Source organism: Sceloporus occidentalis, unplaced genomic scaffold, assembly GCF_023333645.1.
Source record: "Sceloporus occidentalis isolate IW3139 unplaced genomic scaffold, rSceOcc1.0.p SCAF_1, whole genome shotgun sequence".
Classification (NCBI taxonomy): Eukaryota; Metazoa; Chordata; class Lepidosauria; order Squamata; family Phrynosomatidae; genus Sceloporus; species Sceloporus occidentalis.
Window position 1 is genome coordinate 126,446,941 of NW_028316981.1, and position 21,856 is coordinate 126,468,796.

The 21,856-nt window shown below is 40.1% G+C and overlaps 1 protein-coding gene across 1 annotated transcript in view; it reads left to right on the top strand.

Annotated features, from left to right (window-relative positions):
* LOC149322104 (uncharacterized) overlaps nucleotides 1-14,221 on the top strand; it is a 107,869-nt gene extending 93,648 nt beyond the window's left edge. Inside the window, exons 98-116 of the mRNA XM_089523362.1 lie at nucleotides 48-303; nucleotides 2,016-2,258; nucleotides 2,365-2,541; nucleotides 2,628-2,773; nucleotides 2,875-2,965; nucleotides 3,060-3,449; nucleotides 4,709-4,835; nucleotides 5,277-5,395; nucleotides 6,030-6,226; nucleotides 7,536-7,719; nucleotides 7,837-8,002; nucleotides 8,309-8,433; nucleotides 9,716-10,024; nucleotides 10,098-10,301; nucleotides 10,734-10,859; nucleotides 10,952-11,122; nucleotides 11,201-11,305; nucleotides 11,906-12,001; nucleotides 13,924-14,221. Of these exons, the coding sequence (XP_089379488.1) occupies nucleotides 48-303; nucleotides 2,016-2,258; nucleotides 2,365-2,541; nucleotides 2,628-2,773; nucleotides 2,875-2,965; nucleotides 3,060-3,449; nucleotides 4,709-4,835; nucleotides 5,277-5,395; nucleotides 6,030-6,226; nucleotides 7,536-7,719; nucleotides 7,837-8,002; nucleotides 8,309-8,433; nucleotides 9,716-10,024; nucleotides 10,098-10,301; nucleotides 10,734-10,859; nucleotides 10,952-11,122; nucleotides 11,201-11,305; nucleotides 11,906-12,001; nucleotides 13,924-14,076 (3,385 nt within the window). The 3' untranslated portion in view covers nucleotides 14,077-14,221. The remainder of the gene's footprint in view (nucleotides 1-47; nucleotides 304-2,015; nucleotides 2,259-2,364; nucleotides 2,542-2,627; nucleotides 2,774-2,874; nucleotides 2,966-3,059; nucleotides 3,450-4,708; nucleotides 4,836-5,276; nucleotides 5,396-6,029; nucleotides 6,227-7,535; nucleotides 7,720-7,836; nucleotides 8,003-8,308; nucleotides 8,434-9,715; nucleotides 10,025-10,097; nucleotides 10,302-10,733; nucleotides 10,860-10,951; nucleotides 11,123-11,200; nucleotides 11,306-11,905; nucleotides 12,002-13,923) is intronic.
* Nucleotides 14,222-21,856: the final 7,635 nt, after the last annotated feature.

Below are 21,856 nucleotides of genomic sequence, written 5' to 3' on the forward strand. Positions count from 1 at the left end.
AGTTAATTCTGGAATAATTCTCAAGATTTATTTTGTCTTCTTTATAGAGAGTCCATCTTCACTATTCAGTACAATGTCCGCTCATTCATGAATGTCAAACACTGGCCATGGATGAAGCTGTACTTCAAGATAAAGCCTCTGCTGAAGAGTGCTGAGTCTGAGAAGGAGATGGCCAATATGAAAGAAGAGTTTGAGAAAACAAAGGAAGATCTTGCAAAGTCAGAGGCCAAAGTGAAGGAACTTGAAGAAAAAATGGTGTCCCTGATGCAAGAGAAGAATGATTTGCAGCTCCAAGTCCAGTCTGTAAGCATTTTTGTAACATTGTTGTCCTGTTCATTCAGGGTCTGATCAACATCTCATAAAGATATTCTTCACTGCGCATATTTTAGACTAAATGGGCTTCAAGAAAAATAGAGTTCCATTTTTATGATTGTGGCACTGGCAGCTGGAGACTTTCAGGTCAGTAGGGTGATTCATCCACTCTGGGTTGTAGTTTGAACTGCAAGTGTGTTATCCAAGTTTCGACTTCAGCACCTTGATTAGCTCCTATTAGGTATGGACTAAACCTTGAAGCAGATTCACTGTTCTGTTGAAATGGGAACCATCATCTACCAGTGATTGGGGTGCACAATAAAGTACAAGGTGGAAGACAAAGGGGAAAATGAACATCATTATGCCCTATTCCTTATTTTCTATTTTTGCTCTGGAATTTTTTTGTTTCTCCATGATCTCTCCAGCTTCTAAACTCTTTCCCTTTGTTCACTCTCTCCAACTCCACCTCAAGGCACTCATCTTCTTTAACTTCCCCACATCCAGCCTCCCCATTTTTCTTCCTTGCCCCCTGCCCTTGAGCAATCCCCTACCACTTCTATTCCTTGGAGAATTGTCTAGATTATTTCCAATTGTGCCCTGAGTTCCTCCATTATGTGAAGTTGAAGGCTTTCAAGGCCAGCATCCATATTTTTTGTGGGTTTTTTGGGCTATGTGGCCATGTTCTAGAAGAGTTTCTTCCTTCCTCCATTCCACAATGCCATAGCCTTTGGAGGGAGCAATTACACTTCTGGAACTCTCAGCAGCCTGCATGTAGAGCATAATTTTGCCGCTGGTTGCTAGTTCCTACTTCAGTAGACCAATAAAATCCATTTGAGTCATATAAGTGTTGACTTATTGTTCAGCTATTGATTAGGTGGGTGTACTCTAGCTGGTGCTAACCTACTACTACAAATCTTAGTCCAGTCTCTAGTAGGAAACTCTGCCAGAACATAGGAACTCCTGAAATACTACCATTGCCTTTGCCTTCCCCATCCTTGAGTGAATTTCTGAGGGAACTTGGCTTTGCCGAAGGAGGTGATAGCAGCAGTGGGTGCTTTCTTGATGTTTGGTAATTTCGTTGGATATGGAAACAAATGCTTGGGACAAACATGCAAAGGCTTGAGCCTTTTGTGCTAATTAGACAGATGCTAGGGCCTTCTAGGAGTCCCTTAGGCACCCACACTGTAATATCTGCAGCAAGGTATAATCCTTGTCTATGAAAGTATGAATGAAGAGTTTGGATGAAACAGTTTAAATGACTTGAAGTTTTCTGTGAAAGTGAGGCAGCTCTCTCCCCCACCCCCTATGATAAAGTCCAGCTTATTATTTCTGCATCTTAACAATCAGCAAATACATATTTAATTGATCTATGAAACTATGAATTACAAAAACACTATAAACTGATCATACAGTTCATTCTTGACACATGAACTTCTCCCTTTGGAGTTGTTTCACACTAAGTTCAGTAGAGACGTGGATAGCCTTTAAAGTGCATGGACTAATTCCTTCTGCTAAAGTGAATAGACGTACACAATAGATCTTGTGTGCCAGCATGTTCTTGAATCCATATCTGAGGAAAATTATCTTACTATTGCTATGACTATACTATGAGTTATAAGTATTTACTGAGAACCTCCTTTATTTCATGAAGACAGAGAAGGAAAGCAAACAGACTTTTAAAAAATAATGTTCTCTATTCATAGGAATCTGATGGCTTGGCAGATGCTGAGGAGAGATGTGACCAGCTGATCAAAACCAAAATCCAGCTGGAAGCTAAAATTAAGGAGCTGACTGAAAGAGCAGAAGATGAAGAGGAAATGAATGCTGAGTTGACAGCCAAAAAGAGGAAACTGGAGGATGAATGCTCAGAGCTGAAGAAAGACATTGATGATCTTGAGCTAACACTAGCTAAAGTTGAAAAGGAAAAGCATGCCACAGAAAACAAGGTACTAACACAAATATGCTTGATCCTGTGACAGATAGTCAGAATGTTGCATTGACAATGCTGAGAATGTTAATATTTTGAATCATTCCTTCCCCTACCTCTAACAGGTGAAAAACCTCACTGAGGAGATGGCAGTCTTGGATGAGAACATTGCCAAATTGACTAAGGAGAAGAAAGCCCTCCAAGAGGCCCACCAACAGACCTTGGATGACCTGCAAGCAGAGGAGGACAAAGTGAATACTCTGACCAAAGCAAAAACCAAGCTGGAACAGCAAGTGGATGATGTAAGCATGATTAACAAGGAGAAACACAGCTCTGAGGTGAAGACAGTGTTATAATGGTAGAGTCTTTATGTCTTTTTTGTCTTCAGCTTGAAGGGTCTCTGGAGCAAGAGAAGAAGCTCCGTATGGACCTTGAAAGAGCCAAGAGGAAGCTTGAAGGAGATCTGAAACTGGCCCAGGAATCCACAATGGACTTGGAAAATGATAAGCAGCAGATGGATGAAAAGCTTAAGAAGTAAGACTTTTCAGTAGATGACATCTTAGAAGCTCTTTATTCCAGACATTGCTCTTAACACTTAATTTGGTGACTAATACTTTGCGATTTGTTGTTAAAAGGAAAGACTTTGAAATCAGCCAGCTACAAAGCAAAATTGAAGATGAACAGGCCTTGGGTTCCCAGCTTCAGAAGAAGATTAAGGAGTTACAGGTAAGTCAATCCAACATTGGCTCCCTTTTGCCTGGGACAATAAATTATCCTGGGATGATGCTTTGAATATGTGTGGTTGCTCCTTTTTCTCTAGGCCCGTATTGAAGAGCTGGAGGAAGAGATTGAGGCTGAGCGAGCATCTCGGGCCAAAGCAGAGAAGCAACGGGGTGATCTCTCCAGGGAACTTGAAGAAATCAGTGAGCGTTTGGAAGAAGCTGGTGGGGCAACAGCAGCCCAGATTGAGATGAACAAGAAACGCGAGGCAGAATTCCAGAAACTCCGTCGGGACCTTGAAGAGGCCACCCTTCAGCATGAAGCTACTGCAGCCGCCCTCCGCAAGAAGCATGCAGACAGTGCAGCTGAACTTGGGGAACAAATCGATAACCTACAGCGTGTCAAGCAAAAGCTGGAGAAGGAAAAGAGTGAGCTGAAGATGGAGATTGATGACCTTGCTAGCAATATGGAATCTGTTTCAAAAACTAAGGTGTGTGTCTGTGTATGAATTATTTAAAAACACACAGCTTTGAGGGGGAAGGCTTAGTAACAGGTATATTCAAGAGATCAGGTGAGGTTTTTATACTATATTTAATTGCTTGTTGGACTCATAAGGCCTTTTCTTATGAATACAGATTGTATGTTCAAACCAATTCCTTTACTGACACTTGCAACTGTGTGTTAATATACTGAAGGCTGAATGGTCAAAAATGACTTCAGCACTGCGCAGACAAGCCAGGAAAGCATGGCTGAGCCCATGCTTTCCTGTCCTTGGTGCTCATCCAGGTCAGTCCCTGGGTTGGCACCCACCCATCCCTGTGCCAACCTGCACACATTCTTTATCTTGCTGCGCCATCACTTTCACTCAGAAGCCACCCCCATCTCCATGTCTGACATGGAAATGGGGTCCTTGGCTATGTGCGTGCAGGCAGGTGCCCTGTTTCTGCATCAGATGTGGCAATGTGGACTTCTGAGTGAAAGTGGTGGCTGGCAAGGTAAGAAGCATGTGTGTGTGTGTGTGTGTGTGTGTGTGTGTGTGAAGAGCCCAGCTTTTCTGCACAATTTCCTAGAAACCCTTTAGAGGCAGAACCAGGCCCAGCTGTGAGGCTGGAGAGAACCTTGGCCTTTTGGCCCATGTGGACAATCCCTCCTTCAACCTTATATGATGAATAATTGTTTCTTGGCTTATGATGGATTGTTCCCTATGTTTCAAGTCCATGTATCTTTACAATGTGTCCATTCAATTTTTGCATCAAACTGTATCTTTTTAAAGGGAGGAAGCTCTTAATTTAATTTTTTCTATACAAAATACATTCTATGTATTTTATACTAAAATGTGTATTTTGGTATGCTTTTTTGAATAGAATTGTATCATAATTTGTAGGAAATTGCAAAGAAGTAAAGGAGCTGTCTGTTGTGCCACATAAAACGTAATCTAGAAGGTATGAATTAGGTCAATTCACATTTAAAAAATCTAGACTACCTACCATAACAGCAGAGTTACCAGATTGAATCTCTTTGCAAAGTCAGTTATTTCCAGGACAAGTTAGTATCAGTTTCTAGAATCAATTTGGTTCTATCACATGTCTAGTCCTTTATGTTGATTGCAATTGAATGGATTTGGCATACATCTAAATAAATTTATTGATTATCTATGGTATTTTTAAAAATAGCTGCATACTTTTATGTTCATGATTTTTACAGCACAATTTGAAAGCTATTTAATGTATTTTTAATTGCTCATTTTAGTCAACTCTTGAGAAATTATCCCGCTCCTTGGAAGATCAACTCAGTGAGGTTAAAGCAAAAGAGGAGGAACATCAACGGACAATTAATGACCTATCTGCTCAAAGGGCTCGTCTACAGACAGAAACAGGTAAAAACCCTTGTACAGCAAAAGTGTTTTTGATCCAATCTGTTACCAATAATTGTATGAAGGAATGTCAGTTGACCAGTACATTGGTTACTGTAATTTAAAATCTGAAGACTAAAAATAATGATTGAGTTAAGAGTGGCACTGGCTGCATTGCTTCAAAGTAAAGGTTGCCATTTCCATTTCTAGGGAGATTTGCAAGCTCTTTTTTTAGTAAACATTAAAATTTGAATGAATACTGTTTATGAGCTATTTGAGAAAAGCATTGAGCAACAAGCAACAAGTTATTTTTAAAAAATGATTCCCTATCTTGGATTAAATTAAATGCTGTTTATATTACTTTAAATAAACAATAGAAACCTTCCACCTGCTCCAGCTTCTATTTACTTCCACCATTTTAGTTCAGTCATATTGAATCTACTCTGTTCTGCTTGTACATCTTAGGTGAACTTTCCCGCCAAGTGGAAGAAAAAGATTCTTTGATTTCCCAGCTCTCAAGAAGCAAGCAAGGTTTTACCCAACAGATTGAAGAATTAAAAAGACAACTTGAAGAAGAAATAAAGGTGCACATTGATCTATAGATGGTATTTTCAGTATTGGACTGCTAACATTGGGAGTTGTAAAAAACTGATCTGTCTACATTCTTATAAAATAGCAACCCACAAGAAAAAGACTTGATCTATTTGGTCTACACATCAGCTGTTAGTAGATGTATGTACAAAGGGAAATTTCTCAAGTACAGTTGGCTCTTTGGATCCACAAATCTGATCATTCGCGTGCAGGTCATTGCACACCATATTATCAAATGGCACTGATGCGGATGCGTACATGCTGAAACATGCATGTTCATGTTGCCACCATCTGATAATATGGGACACGAGCATCTGCCAAAACTGAACCCCTACAGACCAAAGGGCCAGCCGTATTTATTATTTGTAATCCAAAACATATTTACTAGCAAGTAAACCCTGTTGAGCATATTGGATCTTGATTTCTATGACAGCATGCTTGAGCTTTCACTGATACACATATTGTTTAAAACTAGGCGCTTTTACATTAGAGAAAAACACAATCAGGCATTTGCAAAACCTAAATGAATATGAGGAAGGCAGGGAAAGGGAACTATCACAAGCGGAGTGTTTTGAAATCCAGAAAAAGATTTCAGCAACTCATTTAATAATTTTTTCACTTGTCCAGGCTAAGAATGCACTAGCCCATGGCTTGCAATCTGCTCGCCATGACTGTGACCTCCTTCGGGAGCAATTTGAAGAGGAGCAGGAAGCCAAGGCTGAACTCCAACGTGCCATGTCCAAGGCAAACAGTGAGGTTGCCCAGTGGAGGACCAAGTATGAGACTGATGCCATTCAGCGCACTGAGGAACTTGAGGAGGCCAAGTATGTGGGGTCAAACTGGACATAAGAAAATATTTTAACTAGGTGGTCTACCTGTCTCATCAGGTTGTTTTTACTGCTCATCTTAAACCATTTTTGATCAAGATTTTTTGCATATACTGTATGGCAAATTTGGGAATATACCAGGCCTGCTGTTACCCCTTTCTTGTGTATGGTTGGTGTCACTGTAGCCAAGTAAGAATCAATACTCAATTCCAAACTTTTCAAATAAATGGAATGATCCAATAAAAACCTATTAATGTGCTGTCAAGATTTTAAACACTTTCTGCTGCTGTGTGCCTTCAAGTCGTTTCTGATTTATGGCAACCCTAAGGTGAATTTATCATGGGGTTTTCTTGGCACGATTTGTTCAGAGGGGCCTGCCTTTGTATTCTTCTGAAACTGAGAGAGTGTGACTTGCCCAAGGCTACCTAGTGGGTTTTCACAGCTTAGTGAGGATTTGAACCCTGGTCTTCTGGAGTCCTAGACCAACACGCAACATGCTTTACACTTTGCAGCACTATTGACCTGGAATAACCTTTTTGACAGGAAGAGGCACATTAACTTAGATGTTATTGCACATGTTTGCAAACACAATGTTTGGAAGATTATGCACAATATAATAAATTATATTAAACTGTATGTTGTGTATGATCTTTTATAAATTAAAACAGCAATACTTTTTAATGACTAATTGGAATATTATTTGCTTTATTTAAGTTTTGAACAAGCATCTCATTGTTAAGTTTCATGCTGGCAGGCCATGTAGCTTAAGACATGTCTTCAGTGCTTATTTATTTAGGTAACCAAAATGTAGCTATAAACTTTCTAAAGCAACCTACACATAGTCCAATATTTGATCCAATTAAGACATTGTTAATGCAGGTATAAATTAACTGCCTGATGAATGCCAACATAAACTGAGAATTTGCACATGTAAAACTGTAGTCATAACACAAGCAACACAGATACCACTTCATTTGCATCACCCACAACAAATTATCATTTCATCTAATTTCAAAACAAATACTTCTCAAAACAAAAAATAAAGTAGTTCACATATTCCTTAATGAGTCACTAAGTGTTGGTAAATATGGTTTTCTGTCGAAATGTGCTGGATTTAATTGTGGCCAAGTCAGCATAAGTCATAATTGACTTGAAGGCACAAACAACAACAACAGAAAATGAAGCAGCATCAGAAATACAAAAATAACAATAGTTAATTATTTGTCATGTCCATGGTAGAATATTAAATTTTCTTTCTTCAGGTTTCCAAAACCACTTAAAACCAATATATTTTATGTTCCACCAGGAAAAAGCTTGCCCAGCGTCTGCAGGATGCTGAGGAACATGTGGAAGCTGTTAATTCCAAATGTGCTTCCCTTGAGAAGACAAAACAGAGGTTGCAGAATGAGGTGGAGGACCTGATGATTGATGTGGAGAGGTCCAATGCAGCCTGTGCGGCTCTGGATAAGAAGCAGAAGAACTTTGATAAGGTATTTTTGGCAATCATCATTGTCATCATCATCATCATCATCACCATCATTGTCATCATTAATGACTGTTCCATAAAGGTCTCTGGTTCAATAAATTAATTCCTTGGTGTATTACAGATTCTGGCAGACTGGAAGCAGAAATTTGAGGAAGCTCAATCTGAACTGGAAGCTTCACAGAAGGAGTCTCGCTCTCTCAGCACAGAGCTCTTTAAGATGAAGAATGCTTATGAGGAATCCTTGGATCACCTGGAAACTCTGAAACGCGAGAACAAGAATCTCCAGCGTAAGTCTCTAGTTTTGTCTTTGAAGAAGTTGGTGTAGCACAATGTAGACACAACAGTGAGAATTTACCAACATTGAAAACTATAAGCATGCCTCATTTCCAAAGGAAAAGTTCAATGATATAATCTTATACACTTCTCCCAGTGCTGATACAGTCACCACTATGCTGTTCAGTTCAATTCTGAATGCAGTACTAATGGTTCTAACCCTGATTAATGTGTTTAGGAGAATCAACCCCTTCCTCCCATTCCAGCCCACTATTATTTAACCTCATCTATATAAACCTATTTTTAATTGTATTTAACAGAGGAGATTGCTGACCTCACGGAACAGATTGCTGAGGGAGGAAAAGCTGTTCATGAACTGGAGAAAGTAAAGAAGCAGATTGAACAAGAGAAATCTGAACTCCAGGCTTCCCTAGAAGAAGCTGAGGTACACACATCATTATTCTTAAGAGGAAAGTGAATAAAATCCCTTAATGTGTGTGTGTGTGTGTGTGTGTGTGTGTGTGTGTGTGTGTGTATATATATAGTTGAAAGAAATTTTAAAACATTAAGAAAGCAGAAACATTATTATAATGGACACTGTGCCAGATGGAAAAAAAATGCTATTTGATGTTAATCATACCCCAATGCACTGTAGAGCCAGCATAGTGGATTAGTTTGAGCATTGGACTGTGACTCTGGAGATCAGGGTTCAAATCGCTGCTCAGCCATGAAATCCCACTGTATGACCTTGGGCAAGTCACACTCAGCCTCAGAGGAAGGCAAAGGCAAAGCCCCTGTGAACAAATCTTGCTAAAGATACCACAGTTATAGGTTGCCTTAAGGTTGTCGTAAGTCAGAAACTACCAGAAGGCATGCAGCAACAACAATAGCTTTTAGGTAGTGGAGAAGAAGTTTGCATTTCATATCATTAACAACTGGTGTGACTGGTTTTCCTTCTTTGGAACATGAGGAAGGGAAACCACTAGGAAGTCCACAGACAGGGCATGAAGGCAAAGATCCACTCCTGCTGTTACCCTATAGCACAGGGGTAGGCAACCTGCGGCCCGCGGGCCGGATGCGGCCCCACGAGGCCTTGGGACTGGCCCCAGCCTGGTCCTGCCGCCAATTGCCGCCGGGGCCATTGGGGGGCAATTGTCTATAGAAGCCTCAGAAACATGCATTTATATTAATATTTTTTTTAAATCAGCAAATTTTTTCACGTGTCCTCCATTTTTTTAAAAAAAGTATCTTCCATTTGAAAATTTTGTCCTACATTTGTCCTGATTTATTTATATATTTAATTTTTTTAAAAAAATTATTTAATTATTTATTTTTTGGCTTTGGCCCCCCAGTTGTCTGAGGGACAGCAACCCGGCCCCCGGCTCAAAAGGGTTGCCTACCCCTGCTATAGCAAATAGCAATTGGTGGACTATTGTCTCTAAGCCAGCAGTTCCACTTAGCAGTCATGATAAGCACCGATTTCTAACCTTGTACTCTGTGAGCTTCTCTACTTACATTTAGTGAATTCCAAATAACAGACGAGTGAAAAAGCACTTCTGTTTAATTGTCTTGAAAGTTCTGCCAGTCATTTCATTCGATGACCACAACTTTTTGTATGAGAAGGAAAAAAAATGTGTCTCTGGTGACCACCCCTCATGAATCTTATATGTATAAATGTTTGCCTGAGGCTCTGCAATGTGTCATCTCATTAACTCTTTGGTTTTAAGGCATCACTGGAACATGAGGAAGGCAAAATCCTCCGCATCCAACTGGAACTCAACCAGGTGAAGGCTGATATCGACCGAAGAATTGCAGAGAAGGATGAAGAAATTGATCAGCTGAAGAGAAATCACCTGAGAGTGGTGGAGTCCATGCAGAGCACACTGGATGCTGAAGTGAGGAGCAGGAATGATGCCCTAAGGGTCAAGAAGAAGATGGAGGGAGATCTAAATGAAATGGAAATTCAGCTTAGCCATGCCAACCGCCAAGCTGCTGAGGCAATAAAGAATCTCAGGAATACACAAGGGCAACTCAAGGTACATAGAAAACCACTTCAAGCAATTGTAATGATGCCCAGAACTTTGTATCTAATAATAATTTGTTTTACAGGATACACAATTACATTTGGATGATGCTGTGAGGAGCCAGGATGACTTGAAGGAGCAGGTGGCCATGGTTGAGCGCAGAGCTAACTTGATGCAGGCTGAGATTGAGGAGCTCCGGGCTGCTCTGGAACAGACAGAGAGGGGCAGGAAAGTGGCTGAACAGGAGCTTCTGGATGCAAGCGAACGTGTGCAACTCCTCCACACACAGGTGTGTCTAAGTCACTATGTCAGTAGTTGAGTATGGTTCTAGAAGGCAAAACTTCAGCTTGAGGGATACATCTTTTTCTCTTTTTTGCCCATTATGGTTGAAGAAAAAGCTATGACTGAACAACATTTTTTGAGCTTTACATGAAAATGTGTGGAAATTATGATTACTCTAAATTGTACTAAGAGACTTTACAAAAAAAAATAAGACAAGATAAGGAAAACCTTGAAAATATTTGCCACAGAACTTTGTGTAACTTTTCAATATTCACTTCTGAGAAGATGCCAGTTTTCTGTTTTCCAATAAAACCAGTCTTGATTTTTAAAACAATCCGTTCATGTAAAGGAAAACACCAAAAATTCTAACCCCTCCCCCAGGATAACAACTTGATCCAAACCTTGGGAATAACAACAATCTGTTATCATTTTTAAACAGAACACCAGCTTGATCAACACCAAAAAGAAGCTGGAAACAGACGTTGCCCAAATCCAGTCTGAAGTGGAAGAGACTGTTCAGGAAGCCCGCAATGCAGAAGACAAAGCCAAGAAGGCCATCACTGATGTGAGCTGGATAGACTTTCCTCAGAAACTGTAATTCTGTTTGGAGCCAGCATGTGTAGCTTCTTAAATTGGGATATGTTACTCTATTAACAGGCAGCCATGATGGCTGAGGAACTCAAGAAGGAGCAAGATACCAGTGCACATCTGGAGAGGATGAAGAAGAACCTGGAACAAACTGTGAAGGACCTACAGCACCGTCTTGATGAAGCAGAACAGTTGGCAATGAAGGGTGGCAAGAAGCAGTTGCAGAAACTGGAGCACAGAGTCAGTATCTCTCATATATTTTCAGTTTCTGTAAAAAAGGGCTAGGTCTGAGTGCTAATTATCACATTCCTCCCTCAGGTGCGTGAGCTGGAAGCTGAAGTAGAAAATGAGCAGAAGCGCAGTGCTGATGCTGTCAAGGGTGTGCGCAAATATGAGAGGCGTGTAAAGGAGCTGACCTACCAGGTAAGGGTGGTAGATATTTGCCAACAATTACATGACAACCATACAATTTACCCATAAAAGCCAAATCTACAGAAATTATTGAAACTTAAAACTGGAAATGAGTGATAGTAAGAAAATAGGGCAGAGCCCCCCCCCCCCCCCGAAATATCATGGCTCTGTTTGTATTTGTATCTTGTCCCTTCCTGAGAAACGAGTATAGTTTTTCATAGCTCAAAGCTGTTTTCTTCCCATGTAATTTGTAGTCTAAACTATAAAACCCTCTTAATGGTATTAGTAACCCAACCATAACAAATGCCAGCATTCTGCAAGGATATATAAAATGCCACCCCCACTGTCATGGTATGATAATGCAAATCATACCCAGCAAATTAATGAAAATTGCATTGTCCGTCTCCAAAACACCAATGGCTATCCATTTCCTGAAATCACTCTTTAATTCCTCTCCAATATGGATACTTTTTGTCACATTGTGTTCTGCACATTTATATTATTTTGCCTTCCACTGCGGAAAACAATATTACTTATAAAAAGCCAAATTGAAGAAAAGGTGTTAAATTACAGAAAATTACTTTCTTCCCACATTGTTCTAACTTTTTTTAGTCTGAGGAAGATCGGAAGAACGTTCTGAGGCTTCAGGATTTGGTTGACAAACTGCAGTTGAAAGTGAAAGCATACAAGAGGCAGTCTGAGGAATCTGTAAGTATTGCACTGAAGATGGAACAGTTCTAATATACTTCACAAAGATAATATGGAGTTACTATGATGGACATGACTGGGAATAGTGAAGCATAATGTGATATTACAAATCAGGACTGGGAGAATCAACAGACGTTTGAAATGGAAATACTAAATTCAGTAAGGAATCTAACAATATTGCATGGAGAGTAATATTAGCAACAATATTGTGAGATGTAAACATGAGAACAATAATTACATAGGAGGGAGTTGCTAAGTATCCTTCTGATTACTTTTGATGAGTCTCTTTCACAGTCCTTCTCAGCTGATGAAAGATTAGTTTCCCATATTTTCATACCATGTTTTTGAGCCTTAAGAGGAATATGACAAACAAATGTTCTTCCACCATAATATTGATAGAAAAAAGCACATTGTTGAAAATAAAGGAGTCCTACTTTGTATGTAGGAGGGGGGATTATTATAGGTTGTGTAAGTAAGTTCCTCTACTGTATTCCCCCTTTTTGTATACCTCAGTTAATAAAGTAGATGTGTTCCTGAACATTACTTCTTTAACAGAAATATTGGTTCCAGAGGCAGAAATAACATGGAGATTATAGGGATAGGTTCATATACCATCAGAGAGAGAGAGAGAGAGAGAAGGGGGGGAAGGAAGAGCAGTTCAACATGTTACAGAGAACTCATTCCCCATCCACTCCCAAAAAACTAACAGTATACACATATAAAATGAAACAAGCAGGATAGGTAAGCCTTGCATAAGTAAACAAAAACCTTCTGGAGACCACTTAAAAGCTTCTTCCAGAGTATATTCAGGTATGATTTTTTTTAAAAAAATCAGCTAGTGAGGTAGTCTCATTTAATTTCCCCATTCCTCTCTATGTTGCTGTTCATCCATGCTTGGTGAGGGATTGAAGCAGTTGCTGTTTGTCTTGCCTGTTGTAGGCAAGAACACAAACAACAAGAATGGCTGGAGTAGAATCCCATTTTACTCTAGCTTTATCACACTGTTTACTGTAGACATGGTGCTATACTTCTCCAATTCTCCTTAGCCATGTTCCCAAATGTATCAAGCTAGACAGAGGTCAAAAGGGAAAAGGGGGTGCAATGGACAAGCATAAAAAGATTTTGTAAAAAGGAGCTTCTTTGTCAGAGGCTTTGCTAACTGGGGAATAGCGGTATATAACATCATCACATAATAAAGTTGCTTCCTCTGGATCTCTCCAGAGACAGGCTTTACCAATTCAGACAGCCTGACTAGATCCTGAGTTCTTCAAGAGAGGCCCTTCTCTTCACAGGCATGGCTTTCTAAATACTGCATGGTCTGCATATTGTAGATCTCTCTCTGTTCCATTATGTATTTATGATGGCAACAGAAAATAACAAGCATTCAAATCTTCAGATTTTGAAGTAAATGAAACCTCTTCTCATTCATTTTAACTGAATTACATCAGCTGAGATTAAAATCTTTCACACACTTTTGAGTGACTTGGAGATCAGGATGCATCTCTGGGTATATTCTATGTTATTTTTATGATTTAGTAATTAAAACGCTCATCTCTAAGCTTGTTTGATGTCTAGTTCTCTTACTTTACCTAAAAGACTGTAACTTAAGAATTTTTAAAATTTAGAATATTGTTAGGTAGGATATTCCTTGAAAAGATCACAACAGATTTCAGTTCTCCAATGGAACAAAAGCATTATTTGAATTGGATATCTGAAGTATTTTAAATGGAATGTTAATAAATTATGAAAAGCAACATTGAACTGCATACTTACTCCTTAAATTGGGGAATATGATAGGGACTCAAGATCTTTATCCTCATCCTAGCAATCTGCCCCGGCCCCATCACTTTGTTAGGCTTCAAATAAAGCAAAAATAAAATCTTTTTATTCTTTGATGTTCACAACTCTGTTTCTATTCTCAGGAGGAACAATCCAATCTCAACCTGTCCAAGTTCCGCAAGATTCAGCATGAGCTGGAAGAGGCTGAAGAGAGGGCTGACATTGCAGAGTCACAGGTCAACAAATTGCGGGTGAAGACCCGTGATGCTGGAAAGCAAGCCAAAAGTGAAGAATAAGCTTATCTACATACTTCAAGGTGACTGAAGAGATGCACAAAATGTGAAGCCCTTTGTCGCTTTGATTTGTAATTATTGTTTATTCTGTTCTCAATGTCTAGGTCCTAGGAAATAAAGATCGTAGAAACCTTTGCACACATAAAAATGTGTGATTTTTTTGTGAGTTCTGCTCTTCTTTATGTCATCTCCAGCTCTTCCTCATCTGATAGCCATCAAGTCTCTAAACTTCTGAATAAGACTGAAACTATAATTGTGCATCTGAGAATAAGTTTAAGTGAACTCAATTGGGTTCATTTCTGAGTAGGCATGTATAGGATTGTACTATATTTGAACACTGTAGTCACTTATTAATGTAATAGTTGCTATTCATATGTGAATGTACCTCAGATATATGAAATTTATAACAAGGTTTTTGGATCAAATGAATCATAAGAATACAGTATGACCTCCATACCCACAGGACCAGTAACTGTCATTACATTTACCTGCATCTAGAAAAAAATTCTCTCTACGCATCTGGAAATCCTCCAGTGCATCTCTGTGGTCAAATTCTGGTGGGAACATAGGGTTTGCCATTATCCACAATTTTTGCTATTCAAAGTAAGTCTGGGAACATAATAATAATAATAATAATAATAATAATAATAATTATACCGCTTTTCCAAAAGATCAAAGCGGTGTACACAAAATTTACATATCTTTTGTTGATATTGGGGTCATACTATGTAAGAGGTCCATCAAACCCAAGTTCTGTTTGATTTAATATTTCTTCTCCTACACATACTTCTAGGAAGCTCAAAAACAATACATCAGGCTTATATTACTTTGCTGTTTGCCCCTCAGAACTGGTATTGAGAGATGTAGCAAGAGGATTCTTTATTTATTGTTTTAAGTCTCTATATATTGTCTTTCAGGACCTAAAAACCCTAAAGGCACTAGGTCCCATCTGATTTTGGAAACTAAGCAATGGAGACTGCCATGGGAGACTGCCAATGAATCCTGGGTGCTGTAGGCTATATTTCATAGGAAGGAACTGGCAAAACCATCTCCGAGTATTCCTTGCCTACAAAAACCCTATGAAATTCATGGTGTTGCCATTACTCAACGGGTGACTTGAAGGTGCATGTGTGTGCGCCCACAATCACACACAAACTTTTAGGCCAAAACCCACATAACACAGTTTACAAGATGATTTAAAATTCTAATCCAGTTTTTAAAATGCAAAAAAACCAATCTAATTATATGACCAACGCAGCAGTTAAAAGCCTTAATGCCAAGAAAACTAAAACAGAAGTGTTTTAAGGTGTGTTTAAAAACTAAATATGGGACCATAAGTGATTATTTCAGGAGAATTCAAGACATAGCTGTGTTAGTCTGTAGTATCAGTATGTAGAGAGATCTTCTAGTACCTTTAAGACTAACTAAAGAAAGAAGTTGGCCAAATGCATCTGAGGAAGTAGACTTAAGTTTACAAAAGTTCATGATGCCAACTTCTTTTTTTAAGTCTCAAAATTGCTACAAGATCTCTCTACATATTTCAGGAGAGGATGAGAATGGTCTAAGGCAACCATAAAAAAAAGACTCAGTGCAGCCAGTCAGTCGGATAGACTTTGATGGATGGTCTACAAGCAAGGGCGTCCAAGGTACTTTTTATCTGTTATGACTAACAGACACTGAAAATAAAATGAATGAATGAATGAATGAATGAATGAATGAATGAATGTGCAATCTCAGAACAAAAAGTTGTGCTGTAACTGAACGTACAATACTTCTTGATCTAGACTTCATGTGTAAAGTGCAAGTCAGAGAAAACCTACAGATCTCTCATAAACTAATTTCTTCCAGTCACTCCATTTTCTAACCTGTAATATGGGGACAATAAATTGCATTTACTACAGAATTTGTATTACAGGGTAAATTTCAAATGTTTCTAAATAAAAACAGAATTAGGAAGAACAAAAACTTCTACCTTGTGGAGTCAAGCAGACACACCTGTGCCGACTCCTGTATACATCAAAACCTTTGATTTCTATAAATTTCTGTGGGCAGCTCTGACATCTGGCCTCTGTTTGATAAACAGGTCTGGGTCTCTTTGGGTCCCATGCCCAGAGAAAGGTAGGGCATAAAGTAAGTAAGTAAGTAAACAAACACGCAAAACATCAGTAATTCACAAAATAAAAATAAATAAAAAAAGATTTTCTCATCAAGAAACACATCTCTATATGGTACCACATCAATATAGGTTAACTTTGCACAATCTATACACTAATGGTGTCAGAAGCAAAGAAAGTGCACAGACATGGGTCAGTGCAGGCCAGACATAAACCCTTTGTAAAATATGGATAAAGATAGTGTATTATTTGCTAACTATTCATTTATAAGATGCAGCAGAAAACATCTCTTTGACAGTTTTAAAACAATGAGGAAGCAATCAGCGAAAGAAATGAAAAACTCAAGCAAAGTTTAGGAAAATATGACAACTTGCCCCAAATGACGGAATCCAAAGTGACGTAGTGACTTGAGAGTTGGACTATAACACTGGAGACTAGGGTTTGAATCCCCACTTGGCCATGACCTTTTGTGAGTCACATATTCTTAGTCCTAGTAAACCCCTGGTATGCCTTAAGATCGCCATAAGTCAGAAATGAGTTGAAAGCACAGAACAATACCAACAATAACCCCCAAACTACACAATATATAGAATTCAAAGTCATAATAATAATAATAATAATAATAGATTTTATTTCTATCCCGCTTTTCTGCAATGATCAAAGCAGCGTACAGATTAAAATTCCGACATCAAAGTGCATACATAGCGATAAAAACAATGTATAAAAATATCATAGTAAAAACAATTACACAGCCAGCTGAGTTGAGGAACCATAAAATCTTACAAAAATCAATTACAAAATTACAAAATAGGGGAAAGGACATGATGTCACATCTCATGGGGGAAAGCTTGGCAAAAGAAAAAGGTCTTAAGATTCTTTTTAAAGAGATCTAGGGAGGCGGTGGAATGGAGCTCATCAGGAAGGTTGTTCCATAATTTTGGGGCCGAAATGGAAAAGGCCCTTTGCGAGGTCACCGCATATTGCACAGTTGGGACCCTCAGCAAATTCTTCCCAGCTGACCTGAGTATGCGGTGAGGATTATATGGGGAGAGGCGGTCCTCCAAGTACCCTGGGCCCAAGTCATAGCTATGTTAGTCTGGAAAATCAGAATGCACTTATCCCCACACTCACAAAGTTCTGAATTCCTATGGACATTCCCACACAGAGACTGCTTCCCTGGACTTTCCACTCCACCCCATATATCTTAGGAAGTAGACTCAAGTCTACCAAAACCCATGCTACCAACATCTCTCTTTCACTTAGGGGCAAAGCAGATTGCCCCGAAGAAGCGGCTTTTGGCCACCCCTTTGGGCACCGAATTGGGGCTGTGGCAGCCACATGCCACAGCCCTGATCCTGCGTTTTTCCAACCCCCAAAAGCCACTCCTTTTTGGGTTGGAAAAAAACTGCCCCTTTCACAACATCAGTGGCTCTTCCATGTTTCTGCGGTGTGCAGCATCTAATCGCCATGCCACAGGAACCTCCGAACACTGCCCACCATCTAAGAGGGCGGGCAGTGTAATGCTGGCTTGGGATCAGGTGGGGCAGCATCCAGATGCCATGCCCCCACGCCACCCTGAAGTGGCTCTTTTTGCCAGTCTGTTCAGCCAGTTAGTTTCAGCGGTGCTACAAGATCTCTTTGCTTGCACAATATATATTATTCTTGTCAAGAGCACTATTAGCACCTTTCAAAGCCAAACTGAACACCACTGCCCCGATGTCTCCTGCCATTCTTACATTCACTTAGGCAAGAATCTAAGATTATACATATTTCTTTCTCTGGTCTACACACACTGCCACAGCCTGACCCTTCTTGACCAGTGCTGGATTTATGCAAAAAGTAAACCATTGTTTATGGGCTCAGATCACAAGGCTCTACAAACAAACAAACAAACAAACAAAATACACAAACACTGTTAAAATAATACACATTTTCAGAGGTAATCCTGTGAAGTCTCTTAATCTGGGCAGATTATAAATCCTCACAATGTCCAATCTGTGTCAATCTTGCCCTGGAGAGCATGCAACTAGTCCAAGGGCACCATATAGCCAGTGCTGGGTAATTTGGTCATTGGTAGGGGATAGTGTGGGTAGAAATAATTTAGGGGGCCAGTTCAATGGTGGGCCTTGAGGGGATGCTAGACCCCACCAGCAAATGGGGTTGGAATATTTGTCTGCCATATACCATCTATTGTATCATTTTCATCAATAAAAGTTATCTAACAGCAGTAACATGTGTCAGTGTTCAGCATCAAATGAACTGTTGAGGTGGCCTGGAACAACAACCAATTCCAGAAGAAAACAGACATCACCCTCTGCCTCCAAAGAGTAAAATCTGCAGCACCCAATGAAACCCTCAGTTGCCTTCCCCAGTTATAAATCTGCTCCTTGAAGTTCTTAAAACAAGACTAGAATTTACCCTTCTGTATCTCTGGCATTTCTTTATGAAGGGATAGAACCATGGCTCAGATAAGAAAGAAGTGAACAATGACACTGTTAATTAACAGTACTTTCAACAAAACAAGGAGCCTGTGAGCATTGGACTATGACTCTGGAGACCAGGGTTCAAATCCCTGCTCGGCCATGTAAACCCATTGGGTGACCTTGGGCAAGTCATACTCACTCAGCCTCAGAGGAAGGCAAATCTTGCCATGAACAAATCTTGCCATGAAAACACCATGATAGGTTTGCCCAAGAGTTGCCATAGCTTGAAAGCACACAACAGCAACTCCCAAGAAAGGAATACTTATACATTTCAAAGAAAAAAAATCAATAGTATAATCATAGGAGATATGCAAAGGAAGGGAATATGACTGCTAAATTATAACTTGAAATTAAAAGAGTACAGTGCGCCCATGTCATATGCGGGCGTGCTTTATGCAGCTTTCAGCATACGCTGAAAGCTGTGCGAGGACGAAGGGGTGGCGCATCCCATAGGGATGATTGGTGCCTGCGGTGTTGCACGCACACCGCCACACCGCCACATGCACAAGCCCCATTCATTTAAATGGGGCTCAAGCACACACGTTATTTGTTTTACGTGGGGGAGTCCGGAATGGATCCTCCGCGTAAACAAAGGGCACACTGTAGTATAAACTTTCGTACACTTAGTGTACTTCTCAGATTTATGGAATGAGCTAGTGTCATGCATCTAAAACATCGTTCCCACTTACTGGAAGATCCGAATCTTGATCCGGCTCTGCTCCACTATGCCAAATCTATTCTAAAAGGTCCCTTGTCCACATATGAATGGGGACTTTTTGGAATCGCTGTTTTTTGGTACAAACCTTGGTCCCCACCTGCTCCCCAACCTGACCTTGGCCCCTCCCCTGGCCACAGTGCTCCCTCCCCCTGGCCCTCCCATGGTCCCTTCCGTGCTTGCCTTGGCTCCTTCCCCGGTTGGGTCTGAGGCTGAGAGACTGTGACTTGGCCAAGGGAAGTAGGTGGCTCAGAGGAGGAAGAGACACACCAGAGGGCAGAGATGGTGCCCGCCACCAGATCTCCCGGTCCCTCCCTCCATCCCTCCCCTGCCTGAATCACCACCAAATGGAGAGGAGGATGGAGGCAAGGCTGGGTGGAGGGAGTGCGGACACTGGGGAATGGAGCCGGAAGGAGGAGGAGGAGGAGGGAAGACTGTTTTTTTTTAAAAAAAACTAATCGCAAAATTGCTAGAATGGCTTAGCAGCTACTTGTTTCTACAAGTAGTTGCTTTGTCACTCTATCACTTTTGTGCTTAGTTTTTTTAAAAGACCCCAAAAGGTGGCACTGGCAGTGTGTGTGACATCTCTGGGGATGGACAACACCCCCCACACACCATATGTCCCTCCTTTTTTAAAAAAATGATTCTAATCTGGTGTTCCCACTGTTAGGAATCACATCAGAATTTATTTTTGCCAAAAGAACCACCAAAAAAGGGCTACCAAAATACCCCGGGCTTTTGGCGTTTGCCTTGCATTTTTTCCCACTGGAATCGATCCAATGAGGATTGGGATCGATTTCCAGTGGAAACTAGGGGCACATACATCGAATCAGGATTCAAGGCTTTTCCCAGTGGGAACAACCCCTAAGAAAGTAGACCAAGATTATGAAAATTAAGCTACAGTTTCTTTCACTCAGTCTCAAAGGTGCTACAAGATCCCTTTGCATCCTGATATTCCATACTAACAAGTTTATGTCTGTGAACACTATAGTAGGTGTCACTGGTGTGGGTACAATGGATGTAAGCATGGCTCTATGCAAGTACAGAAGACTTTGCTTTTTAAATTTTGCATGTATCAATGATACCCACTCCCTATGGGAGCAGGAATATAACCCAACCTGAATGCCTGCCAGAGGTCAAAGTGATTAAACTGAAGCTGGAGATGACACAGAATCATAGAATTGGAAGAGACCACAAGGGCCATCCAGTCCAACCCCATTCTGCCATGCAGGAACTCACAATCAAAGCATACCTGACAGATGGCCATTCAGCCTCTGTTTAAAGACCTCCAAGGAGGGAGATTCCACTACAATCCAAGGGAGTGTGTTCCACCGTCGAACAGCCTTTACTGTCAGGAAGTTGCTCCTAATGTTGAGGTGGAATCTCTTTTCTTGTAGCTTGCATTCATTGCTCCCTCCTGAATATGACATCCCTTCAAATATTTAAACAGGGCTATCATATCACCTCTTAACCTTCTCTTCTCCAAGCTAAACATCCCCAGGTCCCTAGGTCATTCCTCATAGGGCATGGTTTCCAGACCCGTCACCATTTTAGTCACCCTCTTTTGGACACGCTTCAGTTTCTCCACATCCTTTTTGAATTGTGGTGCCCAGAACTGGACACGGTATTCCAGGTGGGACCTGACCAAAGCAGAGTACAGTGGCACTATTACTTCCCTTGATCTAGACACTATACTTTTATTGATGCAGCCTAAAATTGCATTGGCCATTGCTGGAGGCCACACTTGTGATGTTACTTTACTGTACAAGATTTTGAACCCAATACATAAGCCCCTAACTTCATCAGCAACTACACATTTCTACATTTAGAAAGAAGTATGTTCTGCATTCTTCTATTGAACTCTAATTTATTACCAACTTGGTAATATGTCTTCTAATGCAATTTTAGTGTTAACACATTTGGAAAGCATTGCTCTCACAAGACATGAAGTGAGCTTCACTTGTTTGGTTCTGAAGGCGTAAGTATGTGGAAACTTTAAGTGGTTTAACCTTGAGGAAATGAACTGACAGCTGACAGTAATAGAGAGATAGTAACACTTGTTTGTGAAAGAACGTGGCTGCTAATTCCACTGATGCTGCACATTTACTCTGAAGTTTCAGATGTAGAGTCCAAATCTCTCAAAGCCTGGTAGACAATATCTACATATCCTGTTTCTTATTGCTAAGTTCAGTAATGTGCTTAAAATGTCAACTGCATAAAATCTTGGTTTTATATTTGTATAAGAGCATTGTTTAAAATAGTAAAGTTTCTTTCTGCTCATGTAGTTAAGTGGGTTCCACATTTTAAAGAATTCATTTATCTTGCTATTTTTAATAGGATTGTCGTTTTTGTTGTCTACCTTCAAGCTGTTTCTGACCAATGACAACCCTAAGACAAACTTATCATGGGGTTTTCTTAGTAAGATTTATTCAGAGGGGTTTTTCTATTTCCCCCTTCTGAGGCAGAGAGAG